Source organism: Pan paniscus, chromosome 4 (assembly GCF_029289425.2).
Source record: "Pan paniscus chromosome 4, NHGRI_mPanPan1-v2.0_pri, whole genome shotgun sequence".
Taxonomy (NCBI): domain Eukaryota; kingdom Metazoa; phylum Chordata; class Mammalia; order Primates; family Hominidae; genus Pan; species Pan paniscus.
The window spans coordinates 117,669,841-117,690,241 of record NC_073253.2 but is presented as its reverse complement, the minus strand read 5'-3'; the positions used below and the strand labels follow the sequence as shown (position 1 = coordinate 117,690,241).

The 20,401-nt window shown below is 40.7% G+C and overlaps 1 protein-coding gene across 17 annotated transcripts in view; it reads right to left on the bottom strand.

Moving 5' to 3' along the window:
- The window catches only part of SNCAIP (synuclein alpha interacting protein), a 154,989-nt gene that overhangs the window by 46,454 nt on the left and 88,134 nt on the right, over nt 1-20,401 (bottom strand). For 10 of the 17 annotated variants that reach the window (XM_034960402.2, XM_055112582.1, XM_055112584.1 and 7 more), the window contains one exon: nt 14,669-14,741. In XM_034960402.2, coding sequence (XP_034816293.2) covers nt 14,669-14,741 — 73 coding nt within the window. Of the gene's footprint in view, nt 1-14,668; nt 14,742-17,407; nt 17,549-20,401 lie in introns of all 17 variants that reach the window. The other 7 variants (XM_055112575.1, XM_055112577.1, XM_055112579.1 and 4 more) reach the window with 1 other exon arrangement.

The window sequence follows — 20,401 nt, the reverse complement described above, 5'->3', positions numbered from 1 at the left end:
AATTTATCACATTCATTTTAATGATGACCTTGAATTTATTGCAAGTGACCATGGCTTTCTATTTACAACCATAGTGACATGAAGTTTCCTTTAAAAACAAATATGTTTGAAAGTCAGGTGTTTTAGAAAAATATATTAAATAAACATAGTACAGGTGCAATACAGGTAAAGCAAAAATAACAGAGGTAGACTTGGGATATAACACATGTTGTGGAAATGATACTTAAATTACTAGGTTTGTGAAACTTTGGCTTCCAGGATAACAGCTAAATTCTTTAGCATGGTATGTAGCAGCTCTTGTATTTGTTTTCTAATTTACCTTATCATCTCAGCACTCATGATTCCCAAATCACTAATTTTTCCCTGCAGCTCCACTGCTAAATTCATCCTTTCTGGATATACCATACTCTCCCTGCATTTAAGCTTATTCTTACTCTCCTACAATGCTCTTGGCTGTCTTCTCTGCCTGAGACTCAGGCTTATCTCACAAGATTACACTCAGGGGTTACCTCCTTTGTGCAGTTCCTGTGACTCTCCTAGGGAATAATTGCTCCCTGCTTCCCAGTGCCCTGATAATACCTGAACATACCTAGAGTTGGGCATTTTTGAAATTCTGTTACAACTATTCACTCATATACCTGTTTCACCTTCCCTCCTGAGAACCCCTCAAGGGCAAAGATAGCCTGAGAACCAACTTGTGTTTATAACCAGCCCTTTGTCTAGCAGAGTGCCTTGAAGATACTGGGGACCAATGACTTAATCTTTCAATGAATGGATGAATGAATAAAAGGGGAGGTGGGGAGGGAAGGAGGAAGGGGGAAGGTAGAAAGGAAGAACGGAAGGAAGAAAGGAGGGAAGGAAGGAAGGAGGAAGGAGGGAAGGAAAATGCCAAAACCAAAGAAGAAAAGTATAGTAAATAAATATGAATTCTGACACAATGAAGTCACCTTGCCACATTTCGGGCACACTAATTGTGCCAAATATTTCAAAGATAGTGTTAGTAAGCTCTTGAAAATGTTTAGACAAGATGTGCTGCATATTAAAACACTTTCATCTATTTCCTACAAAACATTCCTCAGTTTCCTCATCTGTAAAATGAAGGGGTTAGACTATAAGATTGCTAAAACCCGATCCACCCCTAAATTTCTATGACTGTATGGAATGTCTACAAATAACAGAGCTCTTTATTCTGAATGACTCACTATGAAACACTATAATTTCTCTGGATCTATGTCTTTCACCAGATCCTCACAAATTTATAATTATGAGGCTATGCTGATTGCTGACACAGAGCAACTCTTTGGCTCCTAAGACTGATAAATTAGTATTTTCTTAGGAAGATAATGGACAGTTTGCTGTTGCAACAGTGGATTCAATTTTCAGGACCAAACGTCAATGCTGGCTACCAAAATGCCTATTTATTTTACCTCTAAATAGAAAGTTATGTGTCCGTATTAGAAAATTAGCTTGAGACATCAAGAATAGAAAGAAAAGGGTTATGATTTAGGATAAAGTAGTGTTCCCCTACTGTTTTTCATTAAAAGTTAAATGGATTTTATTTTCCATGAGGAAAAAAGGGGTCAGCTTTAGCTATAATTGCCTTCAAATGTACACAACAATATACCTCACATCCATAGCTACTGGAAACCTAGGCGCCTTCAAGGACATACTTTTGAAGTTCTCCAACATTCCATTTCCTTCCATTTTCACAGCAAAAGGAGGGACATTATGAATGATTGGGAGTATTAATGCTAGAGTCAGGAGTTTGGTTAGTCCTATGTAAGGTGAAGTCTGTACTGCACCCACTTACTGCAGACACCTCAGGCTCTGTAAGAAGTGATGACAGGTGGCTTATCCCATGTTCTGACAGTAGGAAGAAGGCATGGAGTCTGAGTGAGGACGACTTGCTGGGTGCTCTTCTGTGCTGTCCTGAGAGATGAGACCATGACCTGATCAAAGTTAAGGCTGAGTCAACTCTGGATTTGGAGAATTGTGATGGGGCACTGTCTTGGGAAGATCAAAAGTGTGTGTGAGGAATGAGTGTTTCTGGGATGCTCCCTTCTGGCTGCTTGCTCATCCTTTTCATTGATGCTACAGACCCTCTAGTAAGGGTAATGTGAGGCTGAGGAAGGAGGACAGAAGGCTTGTTTATTATAGAAATGCCAGCCAACGATCTATCCACATTAGGGCATTAAAACACTGTGGGGAAAGCGTCATTGATTTGGGTTCTAAACTTTCTGTCTTTAAGTGGCTACTGATATCAAGCAGCTGTCGTTGAATGTGTCCGATTCATGTTTTATTATTCCCAGCTCTGCCCAGAATTGTCAAGACCTGCTCACATAACTTTGCACCCTATTTGCACCCATTTCTTTGTTTTTGTGACAACTCATTGAAATACTCAAGCCCTACTACCCTGGATAGAAAAGATACTTCACCAAAGAGGCATATTCCATCACGAAATCAGACTCAATATTTTGACAACTTTAAACCTTTGGGCTTCAAAAGTACAGTTTCCATAGAACAGCAATTGGTGGGGTGAAGAAAGTTACGTGGTCTTCGCATTATTGTGTCATCTATAAAGTATGCTGACCTTCACTTTGACACTAGCAAAACCTCGGGAGTGGATTAAGTTTTGTGTTCATTCCAGGTCCATTTACCAGGTTTCCTTTCCTTCTTTCCCTCCCTTTCTTGAGGAAATGTAGGGAGAGATACATTTCAAGGGACAGTGAAAGGCTCACCATTTGAGATGCTCTGGAACAGGGCAGAGCTGTGAGCAGGCTCAGTATGGCTTCTGGCCGTGCAGCACACACACATTTTAACTGAAGGTGGCGATGTTTTACAGGGCTGATCTACCGTCAAGGACAAAGGACTCTGAGTTACTGCTCCTTGGTAAGAGAGAACAGGAGGCTGACAGCACAGACTGAAAAATCCCTACCCTCTTCTCTCCATTTCCAACTGACAACTTCCAAAATGCCTGCTGATTTTACTTCTAAATATGGACTATGTGTCCACATTAGAAAATTAGCTTTAGACACCAAGACAACAAAGAAAATGGGGTATGTCTTTAGGGTATAAGAGTGTTCCCTTCTTGTTTTATTGTTGCTAAAACTTAAATGCATTCTATTTTCCACAAGAAACAAAGTGGTGAGTCTGTGAAAACTGGTCTTATTTTAAGGACACACTTTAAGGGGAGGAGAAATGGAAGACCCAGTGCTGGCCTGCCGCCTACTCTTGCTCTTGGCAGGTCTGTGGGTCTGCCCATGCAGGCTCCTACCATGGCCTGAACTCTCAGCTACAAGACTGGAGAGAGAACAGGCAGGTGCAGTGGCAAACAAAGTGGGAGGAACAGCGGAAAGTGGCTCGCCCTGGGATTAATGAATGGCAGAGCTGCTGCACCTCCGTCTTCAGGTGCAGGTCACCATACACTTCACAAGTATACTATAAAGAGTGAAAGAAAGATTTAAATGTATTTTAAGAATTCCACAAAGCAATATTTCTTATTTGGAATTTTCCTAAAATATCCTCCACTTAATACTTTAAAATTGCCGATACATTTGTGTTAAGGCTTTTTATGTTTCTGAGTACAAAGCAAGTGTATGATTTCATTAGAGATTTCCACAACTCTGGAGGATGGAAAGGCAGTTCTTATGTATTCTTACTTGGAAATAAATGAGAACTCAGAGAATTTTAAGTATAATGTGGAAAATGACATAGCATGCTGACTTCTCAACTAGGACCAAGGTTCTCTGACTCTAACTTTCTTCCCGCAACACTGGAGGACTGCCTTATTGAAATTAAATTATTCCCTAAAGATATAATTCACATTTTTCTCTATTTGGGTCACCTATATGCAATGGAATCCCAGAAATCAGTGGTCGTACTCATTTCGGATTCACTCTAACCTAAATCCAACACTGTGTTGTCTGTCTAAATTTTGGTAACCGTTTACTAGGAACCTTCTGTGTGGGAGCAAAGTCAGAAAAGTAATTTATGGCTGGGCAAGGTGGCTCACGCTAGTAATCCCAGCACTTTGGAGGCTAAGGTGGGCGGATCACGTGAGGTCAGGAGTTCATGACCAGCCTGGCCAACATGGTGAAACCCCATCTCTATTAAACATACAAAAATCAGCCAGGCATGATGGTGCATGCTTGTAATCCCAGCTACTCAGGAGGCTGAGGCAGGAGAATCGCTTGAACTTGGGAGACGGAGGTTGCAGTGAGCTGAGATTGTGCCATTGTACTCCAGCCTGGGCAACAGAGCAAGACTGTCTCAAAAAAAAAAAAAAAAAAAAAAAGGAAAAATAATTTTTAATGACTTTTCTTGGCTGGGCGCACTGGCTCAGACCTGTAATCTCAGTGCTTTGGGGGGTTGAGGCAGGAAGACTGCCTAAAGCCAGAAATTTGAGACCAGCCTGAGTAACACTGAGATCCTCATCTCTACAAAGAATTAAAAAATTAGCCAGGCATGGTGGCTTGCTCCTGTAGTTTCATCTACTAGGGAAGCTGAAGCAGGAGGACTGCTTGAGTCCAGGAGTTGGAGGCTGTGGTGAGCTATGATTGTACCAATTCACTTCAGCTGCGGCGAAAGAGTGAGACCCTGTCTATAAAAAAACAAACAAAAAAATCCCCCAACCTTTCCTAAAAACAGTTGAGTGGAAGGGTTTTCTTCCTCTTTATTTTTAGCAGCATTAGCCTAAATTTAGTCATTTTATCACTGATAATCTGTTCTTACAGCTGCTAATTCCTTCAATTGGCTAAGGGTGGTGATCCTTTTTTTTTCTTTTTTCTTTTTTTTAACTTAGCAAGAAAAGCAGGAATACAAAGCATGGTCAGAGTGTTAAAGCAATTGGTAGTTGGCAGAATGCTATGGTACTCTTATACAGTTCATTCATTCAACAAATATATATTGAACATCTCTATGCACATGTCACTAGGGGTACAGGAGTGAATGAAATAGACATAATCCTGCTCAGACAATGATGCAAGTACACAGGTAAATAAAAAAAATTACTTAATGTAAACTGCTTTGAAGAAATAAGGAGGGGACTGGAATAGAAAACAGATGAGAACCTCATCAAGGAGGTGACATTTAAGCTAAGATCTGGAGGATGAGAAGAAGCCAATTACGTGAGAAACTGGGAGATAATATAAGAGGAAAGATAATTTTATGAAGATCTGAGTAGGTAGAAGGAAGCACATGTGCAAGTTTCTAAAGCAGAGAGAATCTGGCAGGTTCTGTAGCTGTTATTGCTAGATCAGAGTGGGTCAGAGTCAAAGCAAGCAAAGTTGAAGCTGGGGGATGTCATCAGGGACCAACCCATTTGGGGATTTTATTGGCCATAACAAAGAGTTTGTTTTTTATTTTAACTGAAATAGGGTATTTCTGAGGGGTTTTACAGAGAAGTATTGTCTTCAGATGGCAGAAGGGGAGAGGGAGCTCTCAGCAGCTGCTTTGGTAAGACACTAATTCCATTTATGAGGGCTCCATCCTCTTGACCTAATCACTTCTCCAAAGATCCCACCTCCAAATACCATCATCTTGAGAGTTAGGTTTCAACACACAAATTCTGGAGGGACGCAAACATTTAGTTTATAGCATGGGGAAATACTTTGAGCACAGAGACTCAAGACCTGGTGATGAATTGATGTGGGACATCAGGGAAAGCAAGAAATCTGGCTTCAGCGCCTGATGAGATGTTTCAGTCAGCAGAGTGCAGTTCACTGAGGAGAGAGTCTGAGGAGGAACACGTCAGGCCGGGGAATTCAAGAATTTCTCTTTAGAATTCCATGAGACATCTAATGTAGACATTGAGTGGGCCATTAAATAGGAGGCTGGAGTATGGCGGGGATTCACAGCAGCATGTAGATGGTGTTTGAAGCTGTAAGCATGTATGAGAGACCAACTGAGAGGCTGAGAGGGCAGAGGGAGGGTCCTATTAAATATTTAGTCCCATTTGACTATTGAAAGGTCAAATTGAGAAGGAGGAGGAGTTGCAAAGGAAGACTAAGAGGATGTCAGAGTGTTAGGAGAAAAATGAGGAGAGAGGTGGTCTCACAAAGCCAAGAGATGTGACCGTTTCCAGAAAGGAGGGGACTATTGTCTCAACTAATGCTGACAGGTCAAGAAAGATGAGAATAGCAAAGTGTCAGTGCATTTGACAGCATGGAAGCCGTGACCTTCCCTAGAGAGATGGAAATCATACTAGGGATGTTTAAGGTAAATAGGAAGTTGGGGACAGGGGAGGGAGTTTCCCATGACTTTTTAAAGCAGCTTGGCTCTAAATGGAGGGTTGGCAAGGAGGAGCAGGGAAACAGGATGGGAGATTCTAGAGGTGGTTTGTTTTTTAAGATGGAGGTGTTCACCTAAGGAGGTGATCTTGAAGGTGGAGGGAGAAAAGGAATAATATCCCATGTGAAGGAACACTGCACATTTGAAGAACTGAAGGAGGCTCCTTGACGTGACTGGCAGGCAGGAGGTGTGCGAGGAAGCCTGCTGGTCCAAGAGAAGATCACTCTGGCCTTGAAGGCCACATGAGAGAGTTTCCCACTGCATATCTTGAGAACCATCCTGGGAAACCATTGCCTGGTTTTGAGCAGGGAGTGGCATGATAAGACTTGCATTTTTGAAAAGATCACTGTGCCTCACTAAAAACAATGGGCTGGTATCTAGGTGGCCCAGGTCAGTGCTTCTCAAACTTGAATGTGCATAAATGAATACCCTGGGGATTGAGCTTGTTAAAATGCAGATTTTGATTGTAAGAGTCTGCATTTCTCACAACCTCCTGGGTGATGCTGATGCTTACGGTGCTGGGGTGAGTCCTGGATCATACGGTGAGATGCAAGGGCATTTGAAAAGCAAATGCCACAGAAGGGTCAGGACTTATGCAAGAGGATCCTTCAACTATGAGATTCTAGGATTTTGTTTCTATTACTTGTGTTTACTTTATGACTTCTTTTTTTTGAGGGAAGCGTCAGAGCAAAGGAGATATGTGGATAAAAAGGGGTGATCTGAAATGGGAAGATAGAGCCCATTTAATATTGAGAGACAAAAGCAAAAGGGTATGCTTTCAGGAAGAACTGGGGTGCTGTCAGAGATGCTATGACAGAAGCTCCTAAACTAGAAATGTCCCTCAACACACACTCATACTTTTGCCTTTAAAAAGTTTGGGAAGATGGGATGGGGGAAACTGCTATTCCTGTGACAGGATGGGGACTTGTGTGAAGGAAGTCATGGCAAAGCCAGACAAAGTCAAAGGGACTTGGCCGTGTATCTATTTGTCCTTGTCCCTATGCTTCAGTTCTTTCCCTCCCTGCCTAAAGGATGTCCCTCTTGGGACTTCACATTTTTCATCCTTTTTTACTGCAGATTTCCTTTAACTCATTTCTACCAACAGGCGGTTTCTTTACTTACCAGTTTGGGGAGTGGAAGATATTTTTCTTTGAGTCCAGTAAAAATAAACCAAAACACAGGAGAGAAGACTGTGAGTTTCTACCCCTAAGTTTTCTTTCCCTCAAATACTGTCTTGTTCCTTTCTTAATTCCACTGCTGTGAACCTTGTAAAAAATCAGTTTGCTGTGCCACTTAACATTTATGGTTAAGCAAAGAAAAGAAATGTTCCAGTCAAGAGAAAAAGGGGCAAAGATGCGATGTGTTTAAGCTCTGCTACCTTTAGCCCTTTTAATTATTTTCTTTTTTTGTTTGTTTGTTTTTTGAGACGGAATCTCGCTGTCACCCAGGCTGGAGTGCAGTGGCACGATCTTGGCTTACCGCAACTTCCGCCTCCCAGGCTCAAGCAATTTTCCTGCCTCAGCCTCCTGAGTACCGGGGATTACAGAGGTGTGCCACTACCACCAGCCAATTTTTGTGTTTTTAGTGGAGACAGGGTTTCACCATGTTGGCCAGGCTGGTCTTGAACTTCTGACCTCAAATGATCCACCTGCCTCGGTCTCCCAAAGCGCCGGGATTACAGGTGTGATCCACCATACCCAGCCCCTTTTATTATTTTCAATACCACCAGAATTTTATTTTAACTTTTCTCTCACCCCCTGCCCCCATCTTTATGAACACTGACCTACATCTTTCCTCTCAGAAACATAAATGAAGTGTTAATAAGTTAAAGGGGTTAAAGGTAGAGATGATCTCTCCTTTTCCACAGAGGGGGCAGCTCGGCTTTCATGGGTAAGTTCTGTGGTCCATCCAAAATGACAGCCATGCACATTCTGGAGCAACAGAAAAAGCAGCAAAAATTGTCCTCATATTGTGATTACAACCATACGTACAAATATGCCTCAGGGGAAAAAATACTCAAAAGAAGTGCAGTAATTTTGTTTTGGTGGCAAGGTTAAGTTCTTTAAAAATAATGGATCATATCACCTTTATATTTTGTTAAACAATAAAAATAATTGTTTTATTTGATAAACAATCTCTTCTAGATGTCTTATCTGTAAATTTTTACTCTAGTTAAAGAAACATTTCTTTGTCATAAATGCTAGGTTTCTTGCTGCATCAGGTTGAAGTGTTCATTTTCTTGATTGAGATCTTAGAAAATGTGTTTCCCTGCTCTTTAGAGTCCAGTTTACATTACATCCTGTGAAATGGATTAATCAGCAAGCTTTTCAATTCAAACTGCCATACCAACCTTCACTTTCAAGCTTTTAGCATTAAACCTTAACAAATATTGAAAACAGGAGGTTTATATATTTAGCATCACCAACTATGTCATAACAGCATCTACAGGACAAATTTCATGTCAACTTATTATTTTAGGTGCTGGCTTAAATCCCTTTAATCTTAGAACATCACATATTTTATCTTTGTAGGTTTAGGGTTTGTCACAAAATTTGCATGCACCGGGTTCAAAAATATAGCGAATTTGCAATGCTTTTAAATGTACAACCTACATGACTTTAATGCCAGACACCAAGTTTAAAAAGTACTGTTTCCTTTACTCATTGTCATACAAGTAACACTTTATATTATTTAGGTATAAAATTTTTTTCAGAATCCATTCTCAGACACATTACAGGGTCATTTATTACTTTTACACAACTGAACTTTCTAAATCCAGCACATCTAAATTTTCAGATGTGAAGCAGTATTAATATTTATCTGCCTTCTTTCATAAGAAAATTATACAATGAGTTTAGCAGATACAGATTTTGAAAGAATCACATTTAAAGCAGCATGAATTGAGACAAATGTGTATTTGAATGCCCAATTAATTTTTAAAAACTCTAAATCAATGAAACTGAATATGTTTTGATTTGAACACCATATGTCACCATAATGTATTTTTTGTCCTCATTTGGAGAAAACCATAGAGAAGAATTAACATTCACTGCCTTGTGCTGTCCTCTTTTCCCACATGAGTAGTAGATATTAAGCAGAGAATGCGTGCAAAAGTTCCACAGATAACTTCCTTTTTTAGGTGCATTTTTTTTTTTACACGTAACTTCGTTTCTGCTAATCCTTGCCCCAAACTAGTTGCTACACATGGTTCTCTGGAATAAATTACCCCTCAATTGAGTCAGCTTACCCACAGGGGGTCTGGAGACTGTAGAGCAAGTTTCACATCCACTTGTTAGCTCTAGAACTTTGTGCACATTATTTACCCTCTGTGAGCCTCAGTTTCCTCATCAATAAAATAGGCACAGTAATGCTTCTCCCTCTGATAATTATTTTGAGGATAAATATGCTGCTTACAGAGGCCTGGCACAATGCCTGGCACACTGCTGGCTTATGAAACAACTCAGAAACCTCAATAGCACCTGTGCATCTCCATGCACAGGCAGTTCATTCTCAGGCTTCCCACTCCTAGTTTTTTGCTTCCTTCCTACCTTGTGGCATCTCCAATTCCCTTGCACTTCCTTTCTTTCTAAACCACTTTTCTCACAAAAATTTGAAACAGTCCTACCGCAGTGTAATTGATGGAGAATAGTTTAAAATATTATTCCTGTTAGGGGAAAACATAGACTTCAATAGGAATCAAAGCTTCTAGCTAAAGAAAGGGCACTCCTAAGGAGGATTTGTGGGCATTGGTGAGCCAGTGGAAGGTGCAAGGAGATGACTTCCAGGCCTCTGACAACATTGCCATTTTCCATTCTTGGAGCCCACCACTAAAGCTGCAGGGATGAAGTGAGGTGAGCCCTAGGCTGCGTGTCTCACAGAGGGGCTTCCAAGGGCCACAAACACGGCTCGTTTTACACTCCAGCTCCTCTGAGGACACTCAGGAAGCAGGCAGAATGGACAGCCCTACTTGGGAAAGCAGAAAAGATATGTGGGAAACCCAGGGGACTGTTCTGTGGGGCTGACAGGTTTCTGAGCAGACCACATGTGGAGGAACCTTTGGTTTGGTTCTGGGCACTCCACTTTAAGAGGGATGCTGGTAACTGTACTGTATCCACAGGAGAGTGAAAAGAATGAGCAGCACACACTCAGCACTGAGGAAGGAAATGTTCTTCTGGAGAAGACAGGCCCAAGAGTGACTGCTGTCTCCACACACCTAGTGGCACTCTTGGCCAGGAGGGACTGTCCTTTTCTGTGGTTCCAAAGGAAGAACCAGGATCAATGAGTGGAAATTCAACGAACACTGACTTTGGGCAGGTAAAGCATTAACCTTTATGGATGTGCTGCCTTGTGAGATTGTGCTCTCCCTGTTGCTAAATTGATGAAGTACAGGCTACATGACCCTGTGGTTGGGATAAGGAGGATTACCTTCAAAGATCTGATTGGCTTTGGACTACCTATTTTTTTTCTTTTTTGCCTTTTAGAAAACTTTTTATTTGTGTGTAACTCTTATATTTTTCACTTTTAAATAAATGTATACAATAGTTGCAAAAATGAAAACAGTACAAAAAATAGCTGTAGACCTTTTATCCACATTCATCAGTTGTCAGCATTTTACCCATTTGCTTTATTATTTGTACTTTCTCACTTGCTCTTTCTTGCAGACTAGATGATTTTGAAAGTCCTTTCTCTTAGTGAGAGTTATGATTCTACATGCTGAGGCTTCTTTCCAGGTCATAAGATTTTAGAAAAATTGGAATCCTGCTGGCATTGCTCTTCACTGCACTAAGCATAAAATCTGAACTCCCCAAGGAGTCTGACCCTGATCATCTCTCTGCCTTCATCTCCTACTGCTCCTCATTCTGATCACCATGCTGCAGCTACACTGGTTTTTTCTTCCTCATACTTGCTAAGCTCATTCCTGGCTTAGGCACTTTGCAATTACTAGTTCCTCTGCCTTCAACACTCTTTGCTGGTTTTCTCATGGCTGGGGCCTTCTAATATTCCCTGATGCCCTAAGACCTCCCTCCCTCCCCAGCTCCTAAAAATTACCACAGTCTCTCATGTTGCCTCTTCTCTCTATCTGTGGTGACCTTGTTTATCTGTTTGCTTGCCTTTTGGCTGTCACTGCCAGTAGAATGTAAGCTTCATGAGCACAGAGGCCTTGTCTGTCTTGTTCTTTACCATGTCCTCAGTACCTGGGCCAGAGGACACTCAACACATATTTGTTGAATAAATAAATAAGAGAGTAAATGAGAACATCTGGTCAAAGACATAATATGTACAAGGATAGATGTTAACATTTGACAATCTATACAAAATAGCAAGTGTGTAACTATTCTAGAAAGGTAAAGAGAAATGTCTTTGTCTCGTGGGGTATCATATTAGTCTATTCCTGCACTGCTATAAAGAAATACCCGAGATTGGGTAATTTATAAAGAAAGGAGGTTTAATTGGCTCATGATTCTGCAGGCTGTACAGGAAGCATAGCGGCTTCTGCTTCTGCGACAGCCTCAGGAAGCTTCCAATTATGGCAGACGGCAAAGGGGGAATGAGGCATATCACGTGGTGGGTGCAGAAGCAGGAGACAGAGTAGGAGAGGTATTACAAACTTTTAAACCAGATCTCATGAGAACTCACTCACCATCACAAGGATGGTACCAAGGAGATGGCGCTAAACCATTCATGAGAAATCCACCCTCATGATCCAGTCACCTCCCACCAGGCACCGCCTCCAACATTAGGGTTTACCATTCAACATGAGGTTTGGGGGGGGAACAGAGATCCAAACGATATCAGGTATACTGTAAGTGACAGACGGTTGAGGAAGTTTCCCCTGAGAGTGCCCCATCCCAAAGAAGATGTGGACTTTTCTCAGAAGCCAAAGTGCATTCTGCTGCGTCTGTTTGAAAAGATAGAAATCTGCTAGCTTTCCTGGAGCAAACTCCTTCTATGTGGCTGATTTACAAGAAAGACAGGGGGAGGAGGGTTATTTCTACATCTGGATGCCTATGGAACTGATTGAGAATGCCTCAATTCTTTAGGAAACCAGCTCCGAAAACTTCATCACGTTGAGATTTCTTTCAGAGGGGCCCATGGATAATTCTACAGTGATGCTGTGGGCAGACACATTTTTCCGTGGGTTCCTTTTTCTAGGATCACTCTCGATCTATCAGAATGCAGTTTCCCAGCCTCCAAATGGTCCATCAAATTGGAAATGTACATGCAATTCCATTAAGAGTCCTGAGTCTTTCCCTCATAATCCATTTCCTGTCAGGTCTGATTACTGATTACCTTGAGCACTGTGCCTTTGCTGTGAGTAAAGTTCAAAAGCTTCTAAGTTTGAAACTGGCCTCCTCCTCAACCACGGAAGAAAAGTCTACCATCATTTATTGTGGAGATGACTAGAAATTGTAAGACCTGGAGAGAATGGAATGTACCAGCCCTGGGAAAAACTAAAGGTTTCTGTTTATTCACTTAACTTGGTAAGAGTCACCATTTAATGGAAAAAATAATTTAAACTTAATCAGGGAAAATGCTGACTTGTAAAGATTTAAAAGGATAATGTCTTAAAAGTAAATTATTACCACTAAGTCAAACTATCTGGAAGGGTAGTATATGTAAGGGATAATATAACAGAATCTGGAAGTAGACTTCCTGGGGTTTGAATCCCAGCTCTGTAACTTAATTGCTGTGTGACTCTGGGTAAGATATTTAACTTCTCATCTCTGTTCCTCAGTTTCCCCATCTATAATATAAATATCCCAATAGTACTTAGCTCACAAGTATTTTAGGATTAATGGGATTGATGTAAGTAAAGTGCTTACAACAGTACCCAGCACATTAAGCCCTGATAAAGTATTTGCTATTTTTTCTTCTCTCTTATTCCCTACATCCAATTAAAGAAAAAAGAAAATCTTGTGTCTGCAAAGTAACCTTTTGATACATCACCTAATTTTGATCCTAAGGACAGCCAGGCAACATTAGTACACGTATCTTCTCTATTTTGTAGATAACTAGTCACAGATTCAAGGTCATTTAGCTGATAAGTGCCTGAACTCTAACTCAAACCTAGGCCTGGTGACTATGACCTTGGCAGCCTCTCCACTGCAGTCAGCTACCTGTGTCATTGATCATAGTCATTGGTTCAAGTTTGAAATGGGCACTGCCTTTTAAGAAGACACATCCTTATAAGACTTATAGCCAAGAGCCTCTATTAAATCCTATATGAACTTGAATGTTTTTGAAATAAAAAATAAGTGAAGGTAAGTAAAAGCTTTTATTTGAACTGAAAACTATCTTCTGTGATGTTTCTGACCCAAACATTGAAGCATTACTTTCACTCACACACACAAAAAAAACCAAGATAAACAAACCTAGAAAGACTAATTATTTTTCCTGTCTCTCCTAAGAAAAATGTCAAAGGAAAACAAACAGTCCAGCGGAAAAGTAAATTAGCTTTGTAAAAAATCCTTTCCATTAGAAAGGCCTAGAATTCTAGTAGCTGTATAGGTAAGGCACATCTATTTATTTTTAAACACAATACACATAATTTGAGGATTATCTGGTTCTCAGGATTCTAGTGACTATCAGAGTAGGTCCAGCTTTGGGAAGGTTAATGGTGATGCCATAGAGTAATTACTTGGAAAAATAATAAACATCATTTCATAGTTTAATACCATGGTATCACTCCCATCAACATCCTTTTTTATTTTCATTTTTGCCCATCATAGAAGGAAAAGAAGAAAAGCTTAACTTGATTTACAGAGGGAAAACAACTCAGAATGTACTTTTTTATTCTTGGGGGTTGGGGGTGTAAAGAGAAAAGGTCGACCAGCTGGTTTTCATCTATATGCCATAATTCTCTGTTTAGTTTACACTATTAAACTCCAAAGCCTTTGCTTTAATCTTAACTGTTACAGTATGCCTTATTGCAGATTCTATCATGTCGCATCTCTGATAGGGTTTCTGACTTTGGCAAAGCACCATTCCCCAAGCTGGTCCTTGCCATATGGGTAGTAAATGCATCCAACATTTTTTCATTGGCGCCTGCATCATTATGTTTTGTCACCAATGGTTTCTCGGGTTTTCAGTAAATTGCTGCATATATTGTGGTTTGGAGATGCCGAGATGATCTCCCATATTTATTTATCTGTATACAGCTGAGTCCTCATTAGGGCCTCCCTGTCCTGCTATCCTCTTTCAGATGACCTAACATCTGTTTGTTGAAGGCAGGGCATGAGGTGGGGGGTGGTGTGAGTGGAGAAGCCGTAAAGAGAAAAGAAAACTGAAAGCAGGGGGGACCAGTGTGAGGAAAAACAGCTTTCCAGGAGCCATTAACACTGAGCCAGGATAAGGAGAAGAGGGGAGGAGCAAAACCTACCTGATCTGTCTTCGTTTTGCGTATCGCATCTTCGGCACAGTTCTGGGATCGTCTTGAGTGATGTGACTGAATACTGAATGGGAAGCCAGAGAAGAGAGGGCATAAAATAATTTAAAATGCGAGCATTCACTCAGATTGGCCAGAAAAACAAAACACAATAAGTGATACTTGGGCACAATATGTATATTCAGAAAATTTATCTCATTTTACCCTAAATGGGCTGCGTGGTGACCTGGCAGCATCCTAAGATCTACCTGCAGCATCTAACCACATGCAGTTTAAAAAGAGGGCTGGGCACCCCTTCTTTAACAAAAAAAGGTGGGGTGTAGCCAGCAGACACTCTCTCCCTCTTATCACTTCTGCTACTTGTGGAAGATGAAAGAACTGTCTGACCCTGAGAGTTTCAAGATGGCCTTAATAATTGCATTCTGAATCCTAAGGGTGAGCTTGTGTATGAAAAGCCAAGTACGGGAGCACCTGGCTTCCTGCAGCATCCGGGGCAGTCAGGAGACATGTCTGTGCCGATGCTGACTGGACTATGCAAAAGTTCCTAATGTTGCCACTTGCCACAGATTTTACTGTGTAGCATCCATTATCTCCATGGGAAATACCAGGGTAATGTCATAAAAAGCAAGAGGGGTGTGGTTCTGTGTTTGAAAGCTCATCTCTTTCACATATAGATTAGTTTGAGTGGAAAGAAACCACCCTCCAGGCTCAGTTTCAGCACCGACTCAGAGGCTGGCTTTCAGGATAAATTATGACACAAGGGGGCATACAATTGGAAGAGCTAAAACAAATGTAAAATCAATAGCTATGATTTATGAAGACAACATGTGATGCCAATCAGTCTTTCTTTAGAGGAGGGTGTTTTAAAATAAAATAAATAAAATGAAGTTGTTCTTTAATCAAAGGCCAAGTCAGGGACTATCTTCAATCACATTCATACCTTAATTCATAAAATGCAGCTCCCTGAAACTATTTTGCTTTTTACCTCTAAGGACAATGTTCTTAAAGTAAATGAGCTTGTATCATAAATTACTTCACCATTGCAAAATTTGGGGGGATTGAGAAAAAGCATTTAATCTAAAAGAAAAATGATCACAAGAAACTCATTAGGATTACTCTAGCATTACAAGTGAGGAATGTGTAATTAGGACACATTTATCAGTAAGAAGGTACTTTAGTTAGCTTGATGTCAATAGATGAAGCAAAGCGTCTGCATTGAGACTTCCTTGTGCTTTCCCCGGGATACCAGGACAGCAAGACATAGGGTGGGAACGTTGTAGATATTGTCAGTTTGCCAACCGCATGTCACAAACAAATTAAATTTCCAGTATTTCCAAGTGAAAAGTGAAATCTCAAATGACTAATTAGGGAAATTACCCTTACCTGTCTGATGCAATAACATCCTGTTTATATTGGCCATGCCTCTGAGACTACAGGTGCTTTAGCAAACCCACCCACATGCTCAGAGGGAGGGATGACTACCTCTTAAACCCAAAATTAACCTGTAAGTATTTTTTTCCTTTCGCATTATGTTCTTTGGGGGTCTGGGGTAGCACAGGTACACAAGGCATTTTTCTTGGTACTAATAAGGTACCTTATGTTTCTGGCCAAGTACAAGCTCTCTAAGGACTCTGGTGGCTTCTTGAGACCAGCTGGTACAGGTTAGATAATTATACAGTCTATAATTCAATTAAAATTGGGCCTTTTGTTTTGGTTGCCATGTGTCCCATGAAACACCCTTTGGCAAAGTCTCACTCTTTTTTTTTTTCTTTTCATCCAAGGCAAGAGTTTAGAAAGAGGAAATTTAAGATGAATTGTGTTTAAATACAGTTAATGAAAAATTCACTAAGGTTTGTTCACTGGGCTTAATGATATATATCTGATTAAAATGGGTGAGCTGCTATCTGTATTTCGAGGCACATGCTTCCTAACTGCCATCTCCCACCCCAAAGTCAGACATATCAGAATCTCTGATGTATTCGCTGTAGCTTCAACTTTTCCTATTTGGCCTCAAAGGCCCATAGTGTACAGTAAGTTTTAATTTGATGAGGTTTACATTTGAGCAGTACCTGGCTGGTGTGGGAACTGAGTTACAGGCGGACACTAGCCTAGGTGAGTCACTGCCACTGCCTCAACCTAAATCACTTGTGGCACTTTGCCTCTCTACCAAGAGTCACATAGGAAGTCACTTTGGTGAAGGCATATATTTTCATTCTCTGGTAACAATAACTGTGAAGAAAATATCATTTGCTACTCCTGGGAATAGAAATAAAAAGTATAGCAATCTAAAAAAGATGACAGTTTATCCAGAAAAATTAAAGTTTTGGAAAATTTTAAGGGTATATGAACATCAAATTCAGCAATGACTCTAATCTACATTGTGAACAAGTCCATCATTTTTTATAAAGACACAAGACAAAATCAATTTGTGGATCTGTTTCAGTAAGTATAAACATTGCTCCTTGGATGGAAGAAAAGGCTTAAGGGAGTGCTGTGAAGATTGTTAAGCTGTGATGTGAAGAAATGCACAGGAAACACATAACTCACAAAACCAACATCTAAAAATGTTTTCATATTTGCAAATTTGGGAATGAGCAAATGATCCAAGAAGTCTCCCTTGCAAGTATGCATTGTGCTACCATCTGGGAGCTGAAATGGAAGGCTTCCCAGGCCTTCATCCCAGTTCACAGGACAGATGGCCTTTTATAAGTAACTGTCAGTTCGCCAACATACCTCATTCTCAGGACAATGGCAAGCTCCCAGGGCAGCAACTACTGTCAGTTTGGCCCTATGGGAACCAAAGCCCATTGCATCTTCCCTGTCTGTGTCCTCCAATCCAAGCTTTTGTAGCCTGTTCCCTTGACTCCTATTGTCCTTGGGTGAGAAGAGTGAAGAGGGGGCTTGCAGTTAATGAAGAAGCATTACATTTTCTATCTCTATAATTTATTCTTTTTCTAGAAGTCTTCCAGAGGTTATTCCCAGTGAACATAGACTTTTGATCTAAATTTGTTTTCCAGACTTCTTTTCCACTTCTCTACCATGTCTGAAGAAGAGCTCTGCCAAAGGTTGACCAGCTGCCTCAGCTTCTTCACTGTCCCTGTGCTTCCAAAATTTTGTTTGCTTTCTGTTCCTTTACTCGGGGGTCCCCCATTCATGCAATGCCCTCCTCTAGCCAGGCAAATGCCACCATTTCACAAGGCAAGGCCAGCTGTGTTCTGCTTCTCCATGAAGCCCTGGCTGATTGCTTTAGCCCTTACTGACTTTTCTCTTTTCTCCCCTTGGTAAATAAGTTTCTGCATTGTCATGTGCTGTGGTGTTTCTTATCTGTAGGTGTTGGCTTCCATAAGCACTTGAGGGAAAGAATGATATTTTTGACTTGTATATGTGCATGGCACACAGGGACTGATTAACTGTTTAACTGAAATAACAAGACGTGTACATATTGACTAATCCCTGGGCATAATATTATAGACATTCAAAGGAGCTCTTTCATGTTTAAGTAGTAAGTGGGACCTTCCTCCAGGCCTTTATACTAACACTAGAATTAATTAGCTTTCTGAAATAAAAATTTGACTAAGGCTCTGCACAGCCTATAGGACAAAGACCATATGCCTTAGCATGGCACATGAAGCCTTCCATGAGCTCAGCCTCATCTCGCATTGTCTACTTCTCTTCTGATTGTGGCAATAACAAATTCTCGGTGGTTGCCATACCCATTGTTTTGCCTGTCTATACCTTTACATATGCTATTCCATCTACCTGAAATGCCATTCTGCCCATTACACTAGGCAAACTCCTTTTAATTCTTCCAGCTTTTCCTGGGTATCACTTCTACAAAATCTTTTCTGACCCCTGCCCCATAAGGAAGTAAAGCCAGCTTTCAAAGTGTGGTCTCTGGACCAGTGGTATCAACACAACCTAGGATTTGTTAGAAATTCATAATCTTGGGCTTCATCCCAGACCTACTGAATCAGGAACTCTGAGGGTGGGGCCCAGCGATCTGTTTTTTCACAAGCCATATGGGTGATTATAACGCACAATGAAGTTGGAGAATCATTGTCCTATATTATTTCCTGATGTTATGCATATGTCCATTACAGAACTCATCATAGGATGGTTCATCTATATGTTTACCTAAATGCTTTCTCTGCTTCCTGAAAGTGTGGACAATATTTTATTTACCCAAGATACTAGGCACTTATTAAACCAAATTAAATAAATTCCTCTAGACATAAGAACTAATGAGGCAGGGATATAGCTCAGTCCATAATTTTGGTGGCAGTAATAATAATAATGTCAGTAGTTAATATTTACATAGCACTAATCTTAGAAAAACCCATAATTACAAGTCTAGCAATAAATCATTTTATATTTAAAAATTCTTAATATATTAATAGCATGAGTAATGGCTGATGGCTTAACCTTTTGTATAAAGGACAATGGATTTGGAGCCATAAGATCTGGATTGAAGTCCTGGTTCTGGCACTTATTAACTCTGTGGTTCTGGACAAATAATTCATTTAATATCTCTGGGGCTCAGTTTCCTTATGTGTGGAAGACTATAGATAATTATATGAGATAACGTAGATGCAGTCATTTTGCAAACTGTAAAGCTCTAGTAAATGTCTGTCTCTTCTCTTTATCCTGTTTTCTAAGTGTGCCCTCAGAGCTTCCCTCCTCATCTTCATTTCTGCCATGACTTTAAGCTCAGCAGATGAAGATATGAGAACTAATGAGGCAGGAAGAGAGGGGTCGAGCTGGGAATAGAAAGGAAAGGAAATATAACTCAGCCTATCTCAGTAAATTATTTGGCTTTTCTTTGTTCTTTCCTCACTGAAGAGAGTCTGTGGCCCAGGGATGACACTGAAAAGTCAGCTTCAAAAACTTCACAGAGTTGATATGGCACAAGATGATTCTATACATCCCAGCCTACGCCAGTCAGTTTTGTCACCATGCCATGCAAAACAGTTGGAACATGCATGAGATTCATAATGACAGTGCGTGATTTCTACGTTGGGCTATGGGGATCTCTGACCACCCTAGATATTGTTCAGGGCTGAAAAGCTTTGGCCCTTATTCCTGAAAACTGGAGCCAACTAAGCGAATGAGTAGACATTACTCAAATGGTAATGAGCCACAGAAAATGAAAGAACGAACATCCCAAGCACCTTTGCAAGCTAGAGACTTTCAAACTACTAAGGCCCCATAAAAGTTTCCAAAAGAAACAATTAAGCCAGCCATCCAAACAACCATGGTGAAATTCATGATTTCTCGCACAGTTTTCCAAAATTCAGGCAGGTATCTCAACAGGCACACAATAAAAACAATGGCAATAATGTGTACAAGCAAAGCTGGGAGTGACAGCAGAGACATGTAGCTGAAATGAAATTTTCAGAACATAATATTTTTCTAAAATTTTAGCCTCCCCTCTAAAGGCCTGCCCTTCCAGTTCAGGAAGACTTCATGCCCTCCATCATAAACTGTGTTCCATTGCCCCTTCTCTTGGGACATGGCACTAACAGTCTGCTTCTCCACTACTAACCCTTTGCTGGGGCTCAGGTTTCCTCTTTTCTCATCTCCTAAGGACTCTTGCCTGCCACCATTCTTTCCTCTCTCCTTATCCTCAGCCCACTCTCAGCATTGGCTTTCTCCTCTGGTCTTATAAAGATAAGCAAGCACCACTACCACCTCAAGACACTGCCTCCTTGACTGAGCATGGGCCTTCCT